The sequence below is a fragment of the Mobula birostris genome, chromosome 24, assembly GCF_030028105.1.
Source record: "Mobula birostris isolate sMobBir1 chromosome 24, sMobBir1.hap1, whole genome shotgun sequence".
Classification (NCBI taxonomy): Eukaryota; Metazoa; Chordata; class Chondrichthyes; order Myliobatiformes; family Myliobatidae; genus Mobula; species Mobula birostris.
Window position 1 is genome coordinate 23766831 of NC_092393.1, and position 24357 is coordinate 23791187.

The 24357-nt window shown below is 38.7% G+C and overlaps 1 protein-coding gene across 1 annotated transcript in view; it reads right to left on the reverse strand.

The window, feature by feature from the left end:
* Window positions 1–212: 212 nt before the first annotated feature.
* The window catches only part of LOC140187422 (ras-related protein Rab-40B), a 62358-nt gene continuing 38213 nt past the window's right edge, over window positions 213–24357 (reverse strand). The window contains exons 3-6 of the mRNA XM_072242741.1: window positions 11253–11313; window positions 10730–10807; window positions 6742–6964; window positions 213–2922 (exon numbers count right to left, since the gene is read on the reverse strand). Coding sequence (XP_072098842.1) covers window positions 2654–2922; window positions 6742–6964; window positions 10730–10807; window positions 11253–11313 — 631 coding nt within the window. The 3' untranslated portion in view covers window positions 213–2653. The remainder of the gene's footprint in view (window positions 2923–6741; window positions 6965–10729; window positions 10808–11252; window positions 11314–24357) is intronic.

Below are 24357 nucleotides of genomic sequence, written 5' to 3' on the forward strand. Positions count from 1 at the left end.
TCTCAGTGCTGTATTTTCAACATCATATAATTTAGAAAGATGTGTATTATATTCAAAAGTTTATGAGCCATTTGTTGCTATATACAACACTAATTACTGTAAGTGCTGAAAAGCATGCATTTTGCTATCATTGCCTTTAATGCTTATATTTGGTGGCTAAATTGCTAAAATGGTAGAAAACTGACTTTGGACAGAAATTCATATCAGTACATACATCTTTATTTCAAATTAATGCAAAATACCTTGTACATTAAAAAAGTTGCAGTAATGTGTTTTAACTTAAAAGAATTATTTTCACTTTAATTGACACAATTACCTTGTACAGATAATCATGAAAAATATTTCTCCCTTCAACCAGCAACAGACATCAGAGTGGAAGATGGGATGATTGCGATTTTCCACAACTATTGTCAACATCAATATATTTCAAAAAAACTGACTTCAAGCACACTTCTGTAGCTGTGACTGATCCTAGCAAACCCTTTCCTCCTGTTTTGGCACTTGATTAAAAACAAATTTTGTCTACTGAGACCATTGAGGCAAAATATAGTGGATTCTGGTTAATTGAGACACATTGGGACCAGTACATTTTGGCCCAATTAAGCAGCTGCTCCAATTAGCTGAAGTTTCATGGAAATAATTAAAAAGGTATAAAAGAGACAAACTACCATTTAACTGAGTAACAAATTATATATTTAAATTAAATGCAGAACAAATTAGAACACTACAGTACTATAAAACTGTATTAGTTCCTAATTAGTTAAAAGGAATTCATCCAATGTAAGCTGCTGTTTTCTTTTGATTGACTGTGAATGAATAAAATCAGTGCAGACAACAAGTACGGACAATGGACGGCCTTCAATGCCCTCCTATATGAAGTAGTGTCATAACCCAACAATATATTTGCTGACGTTTTGTGTAGTCACTAGCTGAAGTTCAGATGTGTCAACTTCATCACTTTTCTTGTCTTCAAATTTTATGCCTTAGTGTTTTGACACAATACTTTAGACAATTACATCCCCCAAATCTTAATTTTCATTGTAACTTTCAAGATGATTGTTAATTCCTTCAAATTTTTTATAGTTCATAGCTTGTTGAAATAGGGAAATTGTTTCATTTTACTCCCAGCTGTTTCTGGCACCCCCAAGCCTGAATGCTTGAAACCACAGGGAGAAAAACAGCAAGTCAAAATAATATTGCTTTTTGTCAGCCCAAATGGATAACATAACACAAGCAGGTGCTACTGACACTATTTTAAAAACTTCGCCCCCTGCACGGTGTAGTGTCTAACAACCACACAAGTGGATGTGACTGACTCTAGTTAGAAACTATTCAGCAACAGTCTCCTATCCCAATTAAGCAGCGTAGTGTCCCAAAAAAACAAAATTAATCCAGTCTATTTTCTCTATTCATTTTTGCTCTTTAAGAGTTGTCCCAAATAAATGGCTGCCCCGATTAGCCGAAATCCACTATATCAGTTAAGACCCAGAATGGAAATGGAAATGTAGATGCTATGTTTGAAGAACAGTGATATGACTGGTGGGCAATTATTTCATTCCTGAAATCTTCCTGCATTTTGTAAGATATAGGTATTTAAAGAAACTGCATCTATGCTCTTTTAAATTGAAGCATTATCTTTATGAAACCTTATACGCAACAATAGCTCAGGCTGTAAAACAGCCAAGAGCACATTGAAATAAAGGGTGTCCCAGGCAAATATGTCTATTTTTACAAAACTATCACATTTAAAATAATTATAAAGTACATTTCTGCCCAGAAGGATGTTTCCTGTTTACCCTACTCCATCTGGAGTGTTTTAACTATAAAACATTATGGATAATTAATGCAGAAAGCTTTGTTGCCATTGCACCTACATCCCATTTCTCCAATACCAACACTTAATATTTCTACCAAGAACACCTTTGGCACTTCTATTCCCTTTGTACTGTACTTCAAAACATTTTTGTTTCTGTACAAAAACAAACTATAGTCCCACAAGGAAAATTATATTTACAAACCATTGGAGTATTATTAACCTACAATAGTAACAACCACCAGAGCAATTGAAATGGATTAACATAGCAAATTTCAAAAGTTTTATCAGCATATTAATTTTACATTTTTGCCAGTTAATTTATAGGTGCCTGCAAGTTGTCAAGGCAAACCATATTCCTAAAAACTGATCCTTAAACTGTCATTGAGATCTATATTCTGACTGTAATACTTAAAAATATTTTAAACAACACATAGTGTACATTGTAATTCAAATTCCAGCACACATCAGCATTTTACATACTTAATTCCTCCAAAATAATCTGTTGCAATTTGAGACAATTGAACTGCTTGGTTCACACTGAAATGAACAAACACTATTTTCTTTTTGAGACCAAACTGTTGTAAACCACATGATCATTTCTACTTCAATTGAACACTCACAAGAATCAGAGGTCCCTGTAATCTATTACTGTTTAACTAGCAGCATCATTTCTTCCCATGTGCAAACTCCAACTCAACAACTGATGGACCCTTTACAAATACAGTTTGGAAGCAGTTTTTTAAAAAACAGGAACATCAGACAGCTCATCAAGCTGCATACTGTACATGGTGATCACATTTCAGTTTTCTTTTTCATAGACAGATTATAGCATTGAAACTAAGATATTTTGCAGCTGTTTCGAGTGCAACTCTGTATTGGGCTGTGAGAAGGACGAATGATCTTAGACTTCTTCAAGCTGTTATGTTTGCTGCCATTAGCAGTGAGAGAGTAGGAACGCCCATGCATCATCCTGGCATTCAGTCCATTTGCCATTGAGAAAGACTTAAGGTGACTCTTTAAGGCAACAGGAAGGGGAAGTTTGTCCACCAGATGCACAGGTGTACAGGAAACAATGGCTCGGCAGCACAGATCCTGCAGGCTTAACACTGTAAAGAAATAACGCAAAATTATTTATTCAAGAATTGTTACAAGGAGTCTCTAGAATAATTCGCGGTGCTGATTAGCAAAATTTACTAAATTATTCAAATACAAATAATTTATTAAAGAATTGCTGATAAAGGAATAAAGCAAAGATAAAATTATTAGCTGATAATGCTTCATTATAATTGTGTTATGCCGCAGCAGCACTTACTATAAATTCCATTTAACACAAATTCTTCAAGTAATAGGCCCACAAACCCTGCTATGTTTTTTTAAAATACAGAATGCAACCCATGAACATGGATTCAATCTGTATTTCTGTAGAAATATCTACAATTACTCTGTAATTGGAGAAAAAAAACATGAGGATAATTCTCATACGGAGAGCTGAGAGGAAAATTGCAAAGGGCAAAATGTAAAATTGCTGTAAAAGTAGGAGTAGAGTCTGCAGATCTTCATAACATAAAACAGATGGCGTAAGTCTAATGTATGTTTCTATGTGATATTTCCCATCTTGTAGACCAGATTTTAAGTCTGTCATTTGGAAAGTTTGACAACATAGCTATTGGCACAACATTCTTTATCCAGTACAGTGCCTAAGTATCCCCCCCCCCGCCAGTTTTCATGTTTTATTGTTTTAGTACATTGAATCACAATGGATTTAATTTGGCTTTTTTGACACTGATCAACAGAAAACGACTCTTTTGTGTCAAAGTGAAAACAAATCTCTACAAAATGATCTAAATTAATTACAAATATAAAACACAAATTAATTGATTGCATAAGTATTCACTTGTCTTTAATATGACACACCAAATCATCACTGGTGCAGCCAATTGGTTTTAGAAGTTATGTAATTAGTTAAATAGAGATCACCTGTGTGCAATCAAGGTGTTTCAATTGATTGCAGTAAAAATACACCTGTATCTGGAACAGCCAATTGGCTGAGTTGGAGTTGCTGTGGACAGGAGTTGTGGGAGTTGAGTGGCTGGCTGGTGGTTAGGACGGAACTGTGGAGTTGGAAAAGAGCACGGAGGCTGCAATTGCTGAGTTGATGATGAAAATATCCTGTAGGATGAGCAGGTCGACGGATAGTGAAAGTGAGTTTGAGATGGAGGAATGGAGTGAAGAGAGTGAGGAAAGGAAATAGAGGTATGAGGAGTCGGGATTTGTTGGGATAGTGCTCAACAAGGCAAAGTGATAAGATTAAATAAAATAGATGGCAAAAAAGTACATTGCTCAATACCCAACAATAGAAAGTAGACTAGAGGAGTTACTTCAGGGATACCAACAAAAGTTACTATGGATGAGATGAAGCAGAACATAAAAGAAGCAAAAATTATTGAGGCCAAATGTTTGAAAGTTACCAGAAATGGGAAGAAGTGTGATAGTTTATCGGTTATGATCAACTCTGATGAAGAGAGATTGCTGACTAAAGTTTATTTAGGGTATGTGTTATGAGATCAGAATATATATACCACTGCCTTTAAGATGCTTTAAATGTCAGAAATTTGGGCATATTGCAGCGGTCTGCAGAGGGAAACAAAGATGTGGAAGATGCGCTGGAGAACATGAATATGGGAAATGTGAGGCGAGAGCCAGGCTGAAATGCTGCAGTTGTGGTGAGGAACACAGTGCAGCTTATCAAGGGTACATTATTAGCAAGAAAGAAGCTGAGATACAATATATAAAAGTAACTCAAGGGATCAGTTATGTAGAGGTAGTGAAAGCATTTGCTGGAAAAAAGGCTATCAAGCAAACAAATACAGGGAATAATAAACCGGTGAACTGTGAAGGCTGTAATATGATAAATAAGGATACTGTGGTGACCCACTTTCTACGCAGGCGAACTGGCTCACAAAATGGTGTGAGCGTCGGCAGAGAGGCCAGCCCCAAAATGGCGCTGGGCCTTTTTCTTCACCAGCAAGGGGAGAAAGCTTGAATGGCAGAGTGGACTCAATGGGCCGAATGGCCTACGTCTGCTCCTATATCTTAGGGTCTCATGGTAAAGTGAAAAACATTTCTGCACACCACCCATACGGAACACTTCATTACAACAGTGCATTTAGCTTGTACAAAGGAAAAGCAATAACAAAATGCAGAATAAATTACAGCTACAAAGAAAGCACAGGGAGACAATAAGGTGCAGAACCCTAATGAGGTAAACGAAGTCTAGAGCCCATCTTGTCTAACTCCAGGTAGATTAATCGTCTTACAATCCTTGAGCCTTTCAGGTTTTGTATCTTTTGCCCAATGGGAGAGAGAAGAATAGAGAACATCTGGTGTGGGTAGGTTCCATGATATTTTGTTCAGAACTCTCAGCAGTTTCTTGCTGTTTCAAGCACACCAGTTTCCATACTAAGCAGCGATTAAAAGTGGTGAGGGTCAGAGGGGATGCACCAAATTTTTTCAGCCTCTTAAGGCAGTAGACCTCAGTGCTGCTGATGTAAATAGCAGGCTATGCACTGCCCCACTCCCTGGTGTCATTGACATTTACAACTGCTGTGATAGAAACAACCTAACATAATGCATTCTTTTTCTATTCAACACAGCACCTTCAATGAGTTGAAGAAAACAACATTAAGCCAGAGCTAAGAATTGGGGATAAAAATGGAAAGTGCTGGAAAAACTCAGAGGATGAGAAGCAGATGCCCCATGACCACATCATTGATTATGTCATTTATGGATTAGCTTAAATTCAAAAGCAAAACCATAATCTGAAGTACAATGATTTGGGAATCACTATTCATTCTACAGAGAAAATTGGGACTTGCTTTAGAGGAGCAATTACATTCAATGATTTCAGACAGAAAATGGGGTTCGGAGATAGTTTGCAAAGGTAAACTATGATAGGATTAAAGGAAATAACATTGTTTCTATGCTTTTTATGTGTGGTATTTGGTCAAAATAACTGAAGACTAACCTTGCGGGCCAGATATGCTCAAAGGTGTCATTAAAACAATTCCTAGGTCCCAAGTCACTTAATTGGCAGCAAAATATTTTGGTTCATGGTCAATTCAGCACAATTTGAGGACTAGGGGTAGTGGGTGATAATACTGTAATGAAGGCGCTTTGAAAGATGATCTTGATTTTAGCAATAAGGAAGTTCATAAAATCATCAATTTGTTGATGAATGGAACAACATAAAAAGAGTGAATCGTGGAAAAAAAAAAGCAGCTTTGCTTTCTAAGACTATCCTGTAACAGCAGCTGAGAGGGTAATGGAAGCTTCAGGGTAAAGCTTTTGATGGAAGATGTATTGCAGTTTTAAGTAGGTGCAATGCAGCAGTCCTAACTGTCAAAAATGCTTCACTGGCTAAAGAAACTCTCTGATATACAATTGATTCGGCGCAATTTCAAAACAGGACTTGGCATAGGAAGGTAAGCTGCAGGGTGGGAGTGGATGATCTTTGAACAGGTCTTGGTGACAAATAATCAAGTCAAAAATGGAGATTTCTGGTCTACAGGGAATGAAGGCGGCTGTGGGATCAAGAAAGAAGAAAGCCAGTGATGCTGCAGAAGTGAAAATATTCATTTTTGGTAATGGATATGAGGTTTAAAAAAAATTAATCCAAGTCAATAGGATTCAATTTCCACTTCAATACAAAGCAGGGAAAATGACTCAATGACAGGAAGACAAGCACAAACAAGTACTTGCTTTCCTGTTTTGTACTAGGAGAGTCCATAAACAGAAATACAAAGCTTTAAATTACAACATTTTTGTAATTTTAAAACACTGTTTCAAAACCATCCCTGCAGATCTTGCAATTTGTGAGGAAAAATAATTTCTCCATCTTAAGAGCATTTAAGCAGTAAAAATCCCACCTCTGTTTGGTCTCCAAAGCCTGTCCATTCCATGCCTCATTAGCACAATCCGAGCCAGTTCTGTGAATGATTCAATTATATTAAAATTGCACAATGGGCTGACTTCAAAGAATGTCATGCCTTGCCGTTCTGCATAACCCTGCGCCTGATCTGTAGACACCTGTCGCTTAAAAGCCAAGTGAAGGCGATTTCCAACCAGGATCTTGGGCACACCTGGAGCATGCTGAGTGAGAAAATAGAAAAGTAATTACAGTGGACATGCTCTGCTTTTGCATTTGTTTTCTTTTTTTGATGAATACTAAGATCTTGAGCTAAAATCAAAATGTGAAAAAATGTTCGGAATTTGAAATAAAAGCAGAAAATGCAGTAAAGCAGGTCAGTTTTTATGGCAAGAAAACAGGACTTAAAATTTCAGGTAAGTGAACTAAGTTTTGATTTTAAAAAATTGGACTGAAGTATCAATTATGTTTTTCTCTCTAAGTCCAACCTGCTTGGCATTTCCAGAATTTTTTGTTTCTATTTCAGATCTTGAGATGGATAAGTTTATTAAATGTTAACTTGATTAAAATAGTAATGTAATAAATTAGCTGTGGAAAACACTAAGATTATTGGGGAATTTGTACCCAAAAGAAATGTATAATTTTTTTCAAGTGAACTAATTGAACTTCACACTACTGTTTACTTATGGGAGGCTGACATATTCAAGAAACAATAGGAGAATTTGACTAATATTTTATTAAGAAATGGATATCTGTGGTTTTGTTCATGGTTATCTGAATGTACTGTTTTATAAATATTGGTGCACACAGCATGAAATACTGTTGCCTCACTCAGTCAATAAGTTCAAATCATAAAGTCTAATTGCATTATATTGTATATCCCGCAAACATGGAGAAATTTATTGTTTTGGTACAGGTGGGATGCGGGTTCTAAGCTCATCACAAAATATTGCTGTTATTTCTCCATGGGTTTAGTTCATTGGGAACATGTTTCTAATTTGCAATTAGCTGTTAAATGTGTCAATTTTGGTGACAAACTAGGACAGTTTTCCACAGTGAGCCCATTTACATTGGGAATCCAATTGAAATAATTATACTATCTATTCTTCTGCTAAAATCTTAATGTGCTTGTCTGGAAATCCCCAAACCTTTCTCGGTCATTTATTTTTGTCTACTCTTCCATAACATCAATGAACTAATAGCTCTGGAAACGATTAATGCATTTTGATGTTTACTAATTGTCTTTTTATCTATGTCTATCATTTACTGGGGGTGGCAGAGTGAAGAATCCTTGTACGTAATACAGGGGAAAAAACTAATCTTTTACTCAAATTTTAATATCACCAGATACAGATAAACTTATGCCTCACCAGTATAATAATCTAATTCACATCTAGTCATAGAAAATTAATTATTTTCCATTCAATGTTTATGAATGGATCAAATTAGCCTGCCTATGGAAGGACACCAAAGCCATTTCAATTCATCTACGCAGAATGATCTCTATGTACCTTCTTTCCCTCATAAGCAGTTGAAAATGTATCAATTTATTTACTACACTGACTCCTTTAATCAGAATCATGACCATAATAAAGCTATCACAATTGCTTGTGGAACAGAGGCAACTTTGTTAGTGCAAAACAATTGGACAGTTGTTACAGAAATACTGAAGGGGTATTTTGATTAAGATGTAGGACTTTAATCATTATTGATTCATCCAGCAACAATTCTTAAACTATTAAAGGTTCATGCAATTATAAAACCATACAAATTTCTGAATCTCTAGACAAATTTTCCATCTAAACGCAGCAGAATGGTAACATTCTTTGTAAAGTGCTCCTGTGGAATAACACAATTTTTCTATGTGAACCAGTTGGGTTGTATCAGAAAGCAAGAATTGAGAATAAGATTCAAAGATGTGCAATAATATTTGCAGTCTGTTATAACTGGAATCCAAGCATTTAAGATTATTCTAACTCTTCCCTTAATTTATAAGTAGGGGAATTGGGTTTAAGATTTTAAAGATATTCTACTTCTGTATTAAATTATCATAATACACTTTGAAAACCATCTACAAATTAAATGCAGAAATTGCAAATGTAAAGGATTACAAAACTACAAGCAAAATGTATTATTTATTATGGATGTCTGGACATTCATTGAGCTATTCAGTGCATTGTTTTATTTCCCTTTTTGTTGGTGTTCATTGTATCCTATTGAATACATTATGGATAAATAATTTCAATCAATCTTTTGTTTTGGCAATTTGAGAAACTAACAAGGCCCCTAAAGTCTCCATCAAATATAAACAAATGCAGCTGGAACACTTTCAAGCATAAAGTGCTTTTCGCAGTCATTCAGCAGGTCAGTACACTATGTGACAAGCACAGATAATTAATTTGAATCTGGTGTAACAAAGGCTATCAGAAGTAAAGATAGATTAGGTTCTGTCTTGGCATACCACATTTGAGAATGAAAACTTGTTTTTAAATCTTAACTATCAAATACAATTCTTTTTGACATAGCAATGTGACTACTTTCTAAAGAGGTTATCAGCAAAGCTAGTTCCTCTGTGTAAAAGGATCCTATTCCCCACTGATTGTTTTCTGTATCAAAGCTGAGAACGTAGTGATGCTCAACCAGCAAGAAGTCTACTCTGCCCCTACCTGACGAAGACAATCAGTGCAGTAACCTACTAATGGCAATTTTCTAAGTACAACAAATAAACTATAACTTGGCAACACTGATTACCTTGATCACTTTGCACTAACTTTACTTTTTGTTCTAATTGTGTTTTCTTGTTTAAAAAAAAGTGTAATGCCTGGCTAAGATTTTTACTGCTATGCTGTAGGTATTTCAGTTTAGCAGTTTCTTTTCAGTAAGAGCAGTCTGTTTTGCTTTTCGCTTTTTTGGGTTTGAGCTAAAGATAAGGAGCTATGTTGGTCAAAATAGGAATGTTGTGTTAGCCAATCAGGCTTGTGGAATTGGGAAAAGGTTCTAGTGAATGCTAGGCAGACAGGTTTTTGTGACACTCACTGGTGTGAGTCAAGGTCTTTTTGGCAGGAGCTGGGGGAAGACAGGAGAGAAGATGGCTGAGGATGCTGTCCCTGTTGCTCAAGGTGCTTTGCGCAGATGAAAGTCTTCAAGAAGGAAAGACCAATACTCCTGCGGGGGAACCTGCTTTTTCGAGATGGATTTCGAGCGACATTCGGAAGGTTGGTGTGGGCTTTCACTTCCAGCACGTGTTAAAGACAACTTCAAGATGAGTTCCAATGTATGTGCACAATTGGAGTGGGTTAACTGTAATGAGCTCTTTCTCCTATTAACTATTTGATAAAGCTGAAATTTGTAAATATACTTCCTTTATAATTGTATGCAGTGTATGGTCTGTTATTTCTTGTCAACGGGCGAATGCATGAGGGACAGTAAATTACACAGATCGGGGTTTGGGCGGGCAAGACCTCCCAACTTCCCGGGTTTGGTGGGACCCAAGTCATATTGACCCTAGATGCAGGGAGTGAGAATGGTGGTTTTTTTCCCCACAGAGTCCAGTGGCCATTAGCGAGGGGCTGACGAGCCCCATCTCCCAGATGCCAGGCAAAAAGGAGTTTCATTTATATTTGTAGTTTGTTGTGAATGCTGTGCCTGTGATGCTGCTGACATAAGTTTTGCATTGCACCTGTGCATTTGACAATAAACTTGACTTTGACTAATTATAAATTACCAACTACAAAATCTTAATTTTCAGCATCTTCCTTAACTTTTAGCTAATCTTTCAATTTATGAATTCCAAATCTTTTAGTGACGTAATTTTACTAACACAGCCCTGAATTAGCTCAACTACAGCACTGCACTTGCATGTGCCCGTAACACAAAAAAATCAGATATTTTCTGTGTAAGACCACAGAAATTCCAATGAAATAGAACCACTTCAACATTCAACTTAATAATCGTCATTCAAAATTCACTGATTTTCAAATCCACTTTACCTCATCTATTTCCTTGATCCACCTGTCGATACCATCAAATGACCAACGATTTGTAATATCATAAACCAAAATTACACCCTGCAATGTTGAATAAATAAAATACATTACTAAATGAAATAAAAACAAAGACATTCTAAAAGAATTTCAGATCGGTTACAACATGGAAGAGGACTATTCAGTTAATCAAGTCTGAGTGTCAGGAACAGCAATTCAGCTGATATTCTCTCTCACTCCTAAGAAAACAATTATTCCTCTCTGTATTAGCAGAAGGCTTGCACAGCAGGTCATTGCTATTCTATGAACTTGCATAACCATCTTTTTTTTTTAATTGGCTTTTTACTCTTAAATGACTAGCTGCTCTTCTACCTCCCAGCTGAATAATGCATTACTAATGAATGATGTAGATATCTAAAAGTTTTTTTTAAACCAAATAAAATGATCATCTTCTGGACCTACTTCTGGAGACAGAAATTGCTGAATAATTCATGTTTTAATTTAATAATTACTTAGGGTTTTTTCTTACCTGTGCTCCTCGAGAGTAGGAACGGAAAATGGTACAGAACCTGCCTTGTCCAGATGTATCCCTAATGATAAAAAGAAATTGCAAAGCATGAAATAATTTGCTGAAACAAAGTGCATTCCCAGTATTATAAAAGAGAATCTCACATACAGTTATTACAGTGACGGGTTGAAAGCACTAGATCAAGAATACAAGTTGAACATGGGTTTGGGGAAGCTTGTTCAGCATCTCTTTGCTACTGTGAAAGTACTTTGATGGTAATTATAAAGAATCACTCACTGCAACTATACAATATAGTGGGAAAAGCAGGAAGGAGACGGCAAGGTTCTGGTTAAGATGGCACCATGCTGTGATGTCTGTTGACTTACTCGTTTTTAGGTTCATATGGATGGTTTTGGGACAGCGCAGGGTGTTAGGGGATTAGCAACAGGGATTGGAGGGAGGGAGGCCAGCAACCACCAAATATAGACATTAGGTCAGCAAGTGCCACGGAAAAAGACCAGTGATTCCCATGGTCAAATGATCAAAGTTAGGAAGCCCCTGCAGGTGGGGGTTGGTGAACCCCAAATTGGTGAATCCCCCCAGGTCAGCAAGTCCCAGGATTGGAGATCTGTGTGGACAGGAGGCACAAAGGCTGGTGACCCTTCCCAGCTTGGTGAGTCTGGAGTTCGACCCATGATCAGTGAGTTCTAGGGTTGATACTGAAATAATGGTTAAGTGGGAGGATGTGCACTTGTGTAAGAAATGGGAAAGTAGATCCAAATAGAAGAAGACAGCAGATGAACATGGTACAGAAGGATCTAGATGTTCTCGTGCATATAGCTTTAGATAGCTTTTCCTGCTGCTTTACTCCCTACTTATTACCAATCTCTGGTCTCTAAGCACCGAAAGAAGCTTCAAATTTTTTTTGTGAGATGGAGCCCCTCTCTGCTCTGTTCCTCTCACATTCTGTTTGTGTGTGCAAGACCACCTTTAATGATGGACTGTAAGTATAGCGCAGGAAGATATATTTGTGCCTTTTTGTTTTGCAAAATGGCACTTGCAACAAACAATGACATTTTGTGGGTAGCCAACAAAACTACCAGATATACTTTGGAACTACGGACACTGTAATCTGCAGCCTGTAATTTCCCTTTAAGGAATGTAATTATGAATTATCTAAACAAATCAGCAATTTTACGATCTAAAGGCTTCGGCAAGCCCAACTCCCCACAGACCCTTAGGCTGTTCTCAGCTCCATTATTCCGCACCAATTTTAAAAAGTGTCAAGGCAGATTAAAGGGTCGAGGCCCTAAGAGGGGTAAATGAACTGTGTTCAGCACTGTATGCCTAGGTTTGACCCGTCTCCCTCTCTAATCATTGCTACCATCCAGTGGGAGCTAGAGGACTCTTGGGACCTACCCTGCCAGGTTTGGGAACAGTTGTTGCCCTGCAGCTATTGGGCTCCTGGCATGACTTTACTTGCCTCCGGCTGAACTGACTCTGTAATCTTTGGACTCACTTTCAGGAACTCTGCAGCTCATATTCTCTGTAATATTTGTTTACTTTTTTTCTTTATTTGCATGACTTGTACTTTTTTGCACTTTGGATGTTTGCCGTGTATGTTTTTTCGGGGATTATTATACATACTTCGATAATAACTGGTATGCAACAATATTTTTTTGAAAGATAAGACATGAAGACATTTTCAACTAATGGCTTATTAGCAATGCTGGTGTGGTATTAATTTAAAAAGAACCAGATTCAGTTTTGGACTGTACCAGATAAACTGAACGATCTGATGGGCTGGAAGAGGTGAGGAGGATATCTGGAAACTAAGCGGAAAGAACACCTATCTCACACCTTCCAGAAGGCACTTAACAAGGTGTTGTTTTTTTTAAAAAAGCAGATAAACAAGAGCTCACTGCACTGGTGAAGGTGTGTTAGTTTAGACTGAAGGCTGGTTCAAAGAAAGAATAAATCACTTTTTCAGGCAGGATGTAACTAGTTGAGTTCCCCAAGGATCAGTTCTTGAACTCCATTATTTACAATCTATATTAATGACTTGGAGGAGGGGCAGCATGCAAGGTAACCACACTTGACAATGCTTCGAAAGCAAGGCAAATGAGTTAAATGTCATTGAAAGGCACCGGTGACCCCTGTTTCCATCCAGGGGGTCAGCGTGGAAATGGTGGAGGATTACAAATACCTGGGGATACAAATTGACAATAAACTGGACTGGTCAAAGAACACTGAGGCTGGCTGCAAGAAGGGTCAGAGCCATCTCTATTTCCTGAGGAGACTGAGGTCCTTTAACACCTGTCGGACGATGCTGAGGATGTTCTACGAGTCTGTGGTGGCCAGTGCTATCATGTTTGCTGTTGTGTGCTGGGGCAGCAGGCTGAGAGTAGCAGATACCAACAGAATCAACAAACTCATTCGTAAGGCCAGTGATGTTGTGGGGATGGAACTGGACTTTCTGACAGTGGTGTCTGAAAAGAGGATGCTGTCCAAGTTGCATGCCATCTTGGACAATGTCTCCCATCCACTACATAATGTACTGGTTGGGCACAGGAGTACATTCAGCCAGAGACTCATTCCACTGAGGTGCAACACTGAACGTCATAGGAAGTCATTCCTGCCTGTGGCCATCAAACTTTACAACTCCTCCCTTGGAGGGTCAGACACCCTGAGCCAATAGGCTGGTCCTGGACTTATTTCCTGGCATAATTTACATATTATTATTTAATTATTCATAGCTTTATATTGCTATATTTATACTCTGTTCTTGGTTGGTGCAACTGTAATGAAACCAAATTTCCTTCGGGATCAATAAAGTATGACTATGACTATCACTATGAAACCAGTCAGGCCGGATCACATATAATTAAATAATAGCTCCTTGTCCTACCCCTTGTATCACTTACAGCTGCTATTTCAATCTCCTTGAAGGAGTTAATATACTCAATGATGATCCTATTGTGAATATGGCTCGTGGAGCTGCTTTTACGTTCTGTAATTAGTATATTAATACTTATAGCATGATGATGACTGGCAGGAGCAATATAATGCAAAGTTTTGTGAGAAAATAGCAACTGTGCCAATTCAAGTGAATATCATTAAAGCTTCTTAAACTTGTATTTTAGTATAGGTCACTGTGTAAATTATGAAGGTTCATAAACTATGTCCAGCTCACTAACATCCCCACTGTTAATCTCATCTGTAATTTTAAAATTCCTGCAGCTTTGACCATTCCAATACTTGGCATTCGACTCCATTGACTTTTTATATTCTGTTTTCACCTTAATATTGGGTTGCTTAATTATTTTTTTCAGATCAGTTAGCCATACCTCTACTCATCTTTAATATTGGGTTATTTTTAAGTAGTGTATTTTTAGTAGTACTGGCATAATTAGATTATTTAGTGTCCCTTTTCCTCCAGAAGTCCACAGTTGACAAATTAAATCCATTTTTAATATAAACAAGGGGCTCAATTACCTATAACTTTGAAAACTTTTTACTTCACAAGACTATAAGACACAGGAGCAGAGTTAGGTCATTCAGTCCATCAAATCTGCTCCGCTATGCCATCATGGCCGATTAATTATCCCTCTCAAGCCCATTCTCCTGCCTTCTCCCTGTAATCTTTAATGCCCTGATGAATCAAAAATCTGGCAACCTCCTACCCAATGACTTGGCCTGCACAGCCATGTGTGGCAATAAAGTCCACAGATTCACCAGCCTCTGGCTAAAGAATTCCTCATCATCTGTTCTCTAGTGACAACCTTGTATTTCTTCCAGGCTCACCTAGTCCACTCTATAAGGCTTTTCAATAAGCAACAGGTTTCAATGAGATCCCCTTCAATCTTCCAAACTCCAGCAAGTACAGGCCCACAGCTATCAAATGCTTCTCATACTTTAACCCTTTCATTCCTGGGATCATTCTCGTGAACCTCCTCTGGACCCTCTCCAATGCCAACATATCTTTTTTTAGATAAGGGGCCCAAAACTGCTTACAATACTCCAAATGTGGTCTGACCAATGTTTTGTAACTTTATATCTTGCATCGTACTCTAGTCCTCTTGAAATAATTACTAACATTGCATTTGCTTTGCTTACCACTGACTCAACGTACAAATTAACATTTAGGGAATCCTGCACGTGGACTCCTAAGTCCCTCTGAACCTCTGATTTTTGAATTTTCTCCCCATTTAGAGAATTTTGCATACCTTTATTCCTTCTGCCAAAGTACATGACTATACACTTCCCTGTATATTCCACCTGTCTAAGTCCTTCTGCGGACATGCTGCTCCCTCAACACTACCTGCCCCTACACCTATCTTTGTATCATTTGCAAACTTGACCACCAAGCCATTAATTCCTTTATCCAAATCATTGACATACAACGTGAAAAGAAGTGGTCCCAACACCAACCCCTGCGGCCCACCACTAGTCATTGGCAGCCAATCAGAAAAGGCCCCCTTCATTCCCATTCTTTGCCTCCAGCCAGTCAGCTAATCTTCTATCCATTCCAGAATCATTCCTATAATACCATGGACTCTCATCTTGTTAAGCAGCCTCACGTACGGCACCTTGTCAAAGGCCTTCTGAAAATCCATATAAACAACATCTACATACTGTACTCTTATTTGTCTATCCTGCCTGTTATTTCCTCAAAGAATTCAAACAGATTTGTTAGGCAACGTTTCCCCTTTAAAAAAAAATCATGCTGACTTTGGTCTATTTTATCAGGTGCCTCCAAGTACCCCAAGACATCCTTAATAATGGACTCCAACATTTCCCAACCACTGAAGTCAGGCTAACTGGCCTATAATTTCCTTTCTTCTGCCTTCCTCCCTTAAAGAGTGGAGTGACATATGCAATTTTCCATTCTTCTTGGGGACGTACACTTCCTGTGCCATCTGAATTTCCCGCATAAGTACCAGCCATTGCTGTTCTGCCATCATCTCTGCCAGTGTCCCCTTCCAATCTACTTCGGCCAGCCCCTTCTAGAATTCCTTTACACCACTATAATACATTCGATTTAATCATCTTCTCCTTCACGAACCACAGGGCGAATCCTTTAATATTATGATCGCTGCCTCCAAAGGGTTTCTTTAACTTAAGCTTCCTAACCAAATCTAGGTCATATACATAACACCCAATCCAGAATTGCCATTCCCCCAGTAGGTCCAACCAAAAGCTGTTTTAAAAAGCTATCTCATTGTCATTCTAAAAATTCTCTTGGGATCCAGCACCAACCAGATTTTCCTCAATGTATCTTCATATAGAAATTCCCCATGATTATTGCAACATTGCCTTTTTTACATCCTTTCCATTTCCCACTGTAATTTGTACCCCACATCCTGGCTACCATTAAGGCAGGTACGTAACTGCCATAGGAACTTTTTACCATTGTAGTTTCTTAATTCTATCCACAAATGTACAAGGATTCTACATCCCTTCTCAGGATACAATTTCATTTTTTTTTCAACCAGCAGAGCCACCCCACCCTATTACCCATCCTTTCGATACGATGTGTATCCTTGGATGTTAAACTCCCAACTATGGCTTTCTTTCAGCCTCAGGTGACCACAGCATCATATGTCAACCTCCAACTGCACCACAAGATCATCTACCTCATTCTGTATACTGTGTGCAGTTAAATATAACACTTTCAGTCCTGTACTCATTACCACTTTTGCTTTTGGCACCCTGTTACACTAACTTGTCCCACTGACTGCAATTTTGTCCTATCATTTGCCTGTCTTTCCTCAGTCTCATGACATGGTGCATCTAATTGTACACCAACTGCTCCATCACTCCGTTTCCCATCCCCCTGCCAAATTAATTAGTTTAAACCCTCCAGAACAGCTCTCGCAAACCTGACCCCAAGGATATTGGTTCACCTGTGGTTCAGGTATAACCTTTGCTTTTTGTACAGGTCATACCTTCCCCAGAAGAAATCCCAATGACCTAGAGACCTAAGACCCTCACTAGCACATGACACAATCCGGAGATTATTACCCAGGAGGACTTGCTTTTTAGCTTACTGCCTAACTCTCTATATTCAGGACCTCCTTCCTTTTTCCTACCCATGTCATCAGTGCCAATATGTACCACGACTTCTGGCTGCTCACCCTCCCCCTTTAGAATGCCATTGGGCCAAGCTAAGACATCCAGATACTGGCACCTGAGAGGCAACATTCGCTGGGCTTTAGTGAGAAAGCATGGTTTCTTGTAATTTTATTTTCTCTTTTCCTATTAGTACATAGCTAGTGTGGTGAGAATGGGTGCAGAGTTAGAGGTAGATTCATTCTTTGTGTGAGATTTGGCAATTTTGGGGTACCAGCTGCACCCCCCCCCAACAAAAGAATGAGGAGATGATAGGAGCTGCAGGGAGGTAGTCACCTCTAAGTTGCAGGCAGAAGCTACTTGGGAGCCTGTCAAGAGAGGGAAAGGGAACAGGCAGCCAGTACAGAGTAGCCCTGTAGCCATTCCCAACTATGGAATCCCCCATCACTATTGCACTCCCCTTTCCCCACTTTCCTTCTGAGCCATGGAGTCAGACTTCAGGGCTGGGGACCAGGTCATGGAGTCTTCCACTGGTTAATCAACCTCACTAACAGAATCCAAAGCAGTATATTTATTATTGAGGGGAATGGCCACGGGCTACTCTGTACCGACTGCCTGTTCCCTTTCCCTCTCTTGCCAGGCCCCCCAAGTACCTTCTGGTTGCAACTTAGAGGTGACAACCTCCCTGTATCTCCGATCATCTTATTCTTTTGTGGGTGGGTGGGTGGGTGGGTGGGTGGGGCACAGCAGGTCCCCCAAAATTGCCAAATCACACAAAGAATGAATCTACCTCTAACTCTGCACCCATTCTACCCATTCTCGCCACACTGGCTGTGTACTAATAGAAAAAGAGTATAAACTTACAGGAAACTCTGCTTGCCCAAGCATAGTTCTTACTATGTAATCAAAATCTGATCATTCTAACACTGCCCTCTCCATTTACACCTCACTTCTTGTATTAAAAACAAATTGGCCTTTACCAAGTGCTTAAGAGAATATGATTGCAGTTCACCAAAAAGCTCCAGAAGGCCCTGAGCTCTTTTTAAACCTTACACCCCTTCAGCCAATCAAGCGGCTGCTCTCGATGATTGCAGCCCACCAAAAAGCAGAAAATCACTATGAAGGGAAGGATGTTTTTTCTCTTATATACACCAGATATTCTAAAGCTTTCTCCTCACTGAATTAAAGAAAATTATAGTACTGAAGATAGCTACTTAGCCAAAAGTGGTTACTCCCATGTGCATCATCCGGTTACTAGCTTTCATACACTCAAGGTATTGTGTGTGTATTGATGACCGTTTCTTTCTCCATCACTTTTCAGACTGAGTTGCAGACAAAAAACCTCTCCGCAGTTGAAAAACAAACAACTCAAATCTCCTCTAATCCTATTACCAATTTACCATGGCTCATGGACTTTTCAGTTGATACAAGTTTTTGTTTTAAATTTTAACTACACTTTTTAAATTTTAACTACACTTTTTTTAACTTCGGATATTTCAGTTAAATTGAGTGAAAAAATGACAGATCTTTCATTTTTATTTGATAGTCAGATAGGGAATTCATTATGACATCCCTTTCACAAGTTTATTACAAGAGGAAAGCTGTGAGCAACAGATACAGATCATCCCAGATAATGAGCAGGTTCCAATTTTATAGTTGCATTTACAGTAGGTCAATTTCATCCAAATTAAGGCAGAAAACAAAAAATCACTCAATATGGTAACCATGTGTCCACTGTATTATAATGCATAGAATCAAAGCACAGCAGACTGATAAGAACAATTACTAAAAGTAGAACAGCAAATTAGTTTTGCTATTTGTAGAAATGAAAATACAGAAGTACATCAATGGGACCTCATTCTTATGTACAGGTTTCTGTAAGCCTGGCATTCTTGATCTATAAAAGGCCTTCAACACAGTTGGCCAGACAGTAACTATTTAAGTTAGCTGGGCACTAATTATTTTCATTTCAATTTATTCAATTTTTGAGAACAATGACCAGCATTTATTATCCATCTCTAACTGTCCAGCAGAAGGCATTAATGAGTTGCCTTCTTCAGTCAATGCAATCCTTCCACTGAATGAACTTCCATAGTGGTGATGGCTGGAGAGTTCCAGGATTTGGATCCAAAGACAAGAAATTAACAGTTTTACATTTACAAATGAGAATGGAGTGTGACTTAGTTCAAAAGTCCAATTTAATATTAGAGAAATGTATACAATATACATCTGGAAATGCTTTTTCTTCGCAAACATCCACGAAAACTGAGAAATGCCACAAAGAATGAACGACAGATAAACATAAGAACCCCCCACTCCCCCCACTGGCAAAAGAAAAGCAAGTACTGGCACCATCACCAAGCACTCAAGCGTGAGCAAAGACACAGACTTAGTTACCCCAAAGACTTCTCATTACACCCGGCATTTAACATACTACAGATTCTCTCTCTCTCTCCCCAAAAAGGGAGAAAAAGGTGTCTCCATTTTCCCAGTGAGCAGGGAGACATAACAATTCGCTGGTTTACGATGTTAAAAAGTCCGTTACGTCACTTTTTTCAAGCTCTGTGCCCAAAGATCCTGGGTCTTCAGGTCCACAGCAGATACCCTGACTCCCCCGACAACAGTAAGGGAACCTATAGATTCTTGTCCAAGCGGCAAAGCATTCTGAATAAAGAAGCTTTGGATGATGTCACCTTCGTAACTGAGTTCTTAAGAGTTGATAACAATGCTAAAGTTTTAGTGGCAAGTTTAATCTTGTGCATGAGTAACAACACATTGCTGGCACCAAACACAAAAATACATGCTTATCAGGTTTCTGTCAATGGCACTTTTTAAATATAGGAATTAAAAACTAGTGATGTACTAGAAGTTGATGGAAAACACTGAACAATTTTAACATTTTGGAAAAATATTTTGAAGCACTTGACACCACCGGATCATTTTTAGAGAAAATCAGGTTACAGCCTAAGCAGACTATGTTTAAAGCTTGCAGGCTTTGCAGACTGGGCAATAAGACTCACATGCTTCAAGATTGTCAACTGAAGGGTGTAATAGTTGACTATCTCAAGAAATGCCCACATAGAGGGGAAGGCCAAAGTTTATAGCACCAAAATCAAGCAAAACCATAAAGGAATTCAGGATTCCCAGTGACTATTTGGAGAACCCTACCCAAAACTACTCAATTTGGAAAAACCAGGTCATATCTGGTGCAATGATTGTCCAGCCACCAAAAATGGTAAGCCAAGAAGCAGAGTATGCTCCAACCTGCATCTGTGATTGGATCTGAAGCCACAGTAGGAATGCTTGTTGCTCGTGAGAAACAGATTTTACCTTACTGAAAGGTCTAAAAGATTTAATCATAATTTAGGTCACAAATAAAAAGAGAAAGACTTGATTTTTGAAATCCAAACCATTGTTCATTGCTAAAGTAATATCTTGTACTTTTTAAAGTTTGTTTAATATCTATACAAAATAGACAGTGTATGCTTTAACATTAAATTTATAGCTTTATAAAGGGAATTGGGAATAAATATTTTTAATACCTTTAAATCTGAAAGTTAAATGCTATTGCTGACTCATGCTTGTCAGGTGTGTTAAAATAAATGAATCTTAGTATCTAAAAGAACTACAGGGAATGTGATAAACATGTACCTTTTGTGTCTGGCAAGAACAGTAATCATAAACAAAGCATTGCTATACAAGCAGGACAGATACAACAGTAAATGAGTAACAAGACTCCAGAATGCAGAATTAATAAAATTATAAAATGCTTTAAAGAAAGTGTAATATGATTAAGTACAGTTAAAATGATTTTAAGAGGAGGAAATCATATTTAACAAATATAGTCATCTTTTTTCATCAGATGAAACTAACAGGATATATAATGGGAAACCCATACTGATAAAATGTCTGATTTTCCAAAGGTATCACACTTGTATCACACAGCACAAAACAAAATATTACTACAAATAATTTAACAAAATATAGCTCAAAATGCATGTGAAATGGGCAGCACAGGTAAACAGTTCCCTGTCTAAGTGTCGAGAACTTGATGGTGGCAGGGTATTCATTAGTCTCACATCCTGAGGGAAGAAGCTGATACCCAATCAGGCAGTGCTAGTCTCTGACGCTCCTGTACCTCCTGACTGATATTAGTGGGTCAAAGAGATTATTGGTTGGTTGGCAGGGTTCCTCACCAATGCATCAGGCCCTTTGTCTACAATGTTCCTAGCAAATTTCACAAAAGAGGGGGGGGGAGGGAGGGAGACCCTGGTGATCCTCTCAGCAGTTTTTAACCATTCTCTATCAGGATTTGTGATCCGATGCTTTGCAGCTTCTGTACCACAGAATGATGCAGCCAGACAGGACATTCTCAATGGTGCTCCTGTAGAATGTTGTTGGAATGAGGGCAGGGAACTTTAAATGCCTCGGTCTTTTCAGAAAGTGTAGATGCTGCTGTCCCTACTTGACTAATGAGGAGCTGATGTGCATCCAGGTCAAATCATCCATTATGTACATACCAAGGAACTTACTGCTTTTTGCTCTCTCCACAGCAAAGCCACTGATGTGCAATGAAGAGTGACCAACCAGAGCCTTCCTGAAGTCCACAATCATCACTTTTGTCTTGCCTACCTTGAAACTCAGGTCAGAGATGCCATGCAGAAGATTGTTACAAATATTGACGACTCACAGGGTTGGAGACACTGTTTACAACTATTCTCAGCCAGAGGCAAGTTTACCAACAGTCTCGTATTATATAGGATACCTGTATCTGAAAGGAACATTGCCTCTATTATGATCCACTTAGATACACGGTACCAATTTTCCTGTAAAAGCAAGAGAGATTATGTACGCCTTAGGACAGGAATCTCCAAGACATGCGCAGCTCCTGGAAAGGAGCAAGCAGTGACATCCATCCCTGATTTTCCCAAACTCCTGTGCCAGGTGGTGACTACAGTCTACCCAAAACCATACCTAGGTTCTTAACAGCCCACCTGATGCTGGGCTCAGGTTTCATATCAATGTTGGCGCTTTTTTTTTAAAAAAAGCACAGGATATAAGCATGACAAGGTATAATATTTCTAGGTTCCATGATCCCTTTGTTTAATGGTATTGATCTGTTATATAAAAAGGTGGGAACCCCTGTTGTAGACAGTCGCTAGCCATATTGATTGGCTCCATGTAAAATGAAGGAATGGTCGACTACACTGGATAGAACAGAGTCCAAAAACGTGCAGCTTTGACACTGAACTCGTGCTACAGAACTCATCATATCACTGTACAAATGCTTCTGAATGGCTGCAACGCCCTACAGTACCTGAATATGAAGAAAATGATTTAAGTTTGTCCTATCTATAAAGAGCAGAAAAAATTCAATTCAGCTTCATCAACCTACTTTCAATCACTGCGAAGTGGTTATAGATGTCACTAATGAAGCATCAGTAACCTGCTCAAAGCTCTAATTTGAGTTCTGAAGAACCATTCAGCACCATATACAACAGGGCAGCACTGTGATGAGTGAACTTGTTTAACTATTTCACTTTCCAAAGATGCTGGCTGACCTGAATATTTACAGCTCTTTTTTTTTTTTTGTTTTGTATGAGACTCTACAGTTCTGGTCCACACATGGACATAAGAGATAAATTCCAGAGGTGAGTTGAAAGATACTAATATGGCATCAATGATCCTGACTAATATTATATTAATGGGAATCAAGTGATAAAATCCTCAACTCACTCGAGTTACACAACTGAAAGGAAAATGGCTCCTAGTGTCTAATGTCTTCAAGTGCTTTGCCTGTGACCATCCATCCAACATTAGGTCAGGGGTGAGGATGTAACCTGAGATTATGCAGAACTGAGCTGAACATCATTACTCAGTGAATTAAATACAGTCAGGGGTTCATGATAATGATGTTGAATAGATTAATAAATGGCAAGTATAACACACAATGAGTGATAGTCAATAAAAAATCTTGATGTTCAAAGCATTATTGCTACTATCCTCATGATAAACAACTAAGAATAAAATATTGAGAAAGTTTGCCTTTGCTTAAGATGCGCCACAAATAACAGGTAAAAATGTCAAGGGATCTGGAGAATAATATACAGCAAAGGATGAATACTTCCAGTATTGGAGGCAGTGACCAATAAATAAGGCATCTGTTAGTCTTGCGAGACCATGGATCTGCACCTGGAAAGTCTTCACTCTCCAGGGTGCAGGGTGGAGCAAGGTTGTATGGAAGACCGGCAGTTGCCCATGCTGCAAGTCTCCCCTCTCCACGACACCGATGTTGTCCAAGGGAAGGGCAAGGGCCGATACAGCTTGGCACTGGCGTCGTCGCAGAGCACTGTGCGGTTAAGTGCCTTGCTCAAGGACACAACACGCTGCCTCGGCTGGGGCTTGAACTCATGACCTTCAGATCGCTAGTCCAATGCCTTAACCACTTGGCCACGTGCCCAAAATTGGAGGCAGTGACCAACACACCAAAATTCATGGTCACTGTTTTTCCACACTGCAAACTGCCTGGTAAATTAACACAACAGACTGCAGACGCTGTCATATGGAACAGCAAATAACCTGCTGAAGGAATTCCTGTCCTGATGCAGAGTTTCAATATGAAATGTTAGTAATTCCTTTCTCACCACAGATAATGTTCAACTCTGAGTTCCTCAGAGTTGTTCGTTGATTCAGATTTGTAAAGAGAATATTTATTATAGTCAACCACCAACAAACCTTGAGGGAACCAATTGTGGAAGCTAACCAAAGATTCAGTGAAATAGGGTCTGGAAACACCAAGTCATTTTATTCATTTGGGCATACATGTACTGAAGAAAACAAATAGAATTACTACTGTAATACTCTGGGTCATGTTTTTACTGTTATTTCATTTAGCAGTTCTGTCAGAGCAGTCTGTTCTGTTATCAGCCTGTCTGGGTTATTGTTGAAGATAACGGATGATGAGGAATGCGTGCCATCCAATTAGAATGGTAGCATTAGGGAGAGGTTTTCTTGGTGAGGGACAGTAAGATTGGCCTTGGGTTCTTTTCCCCCC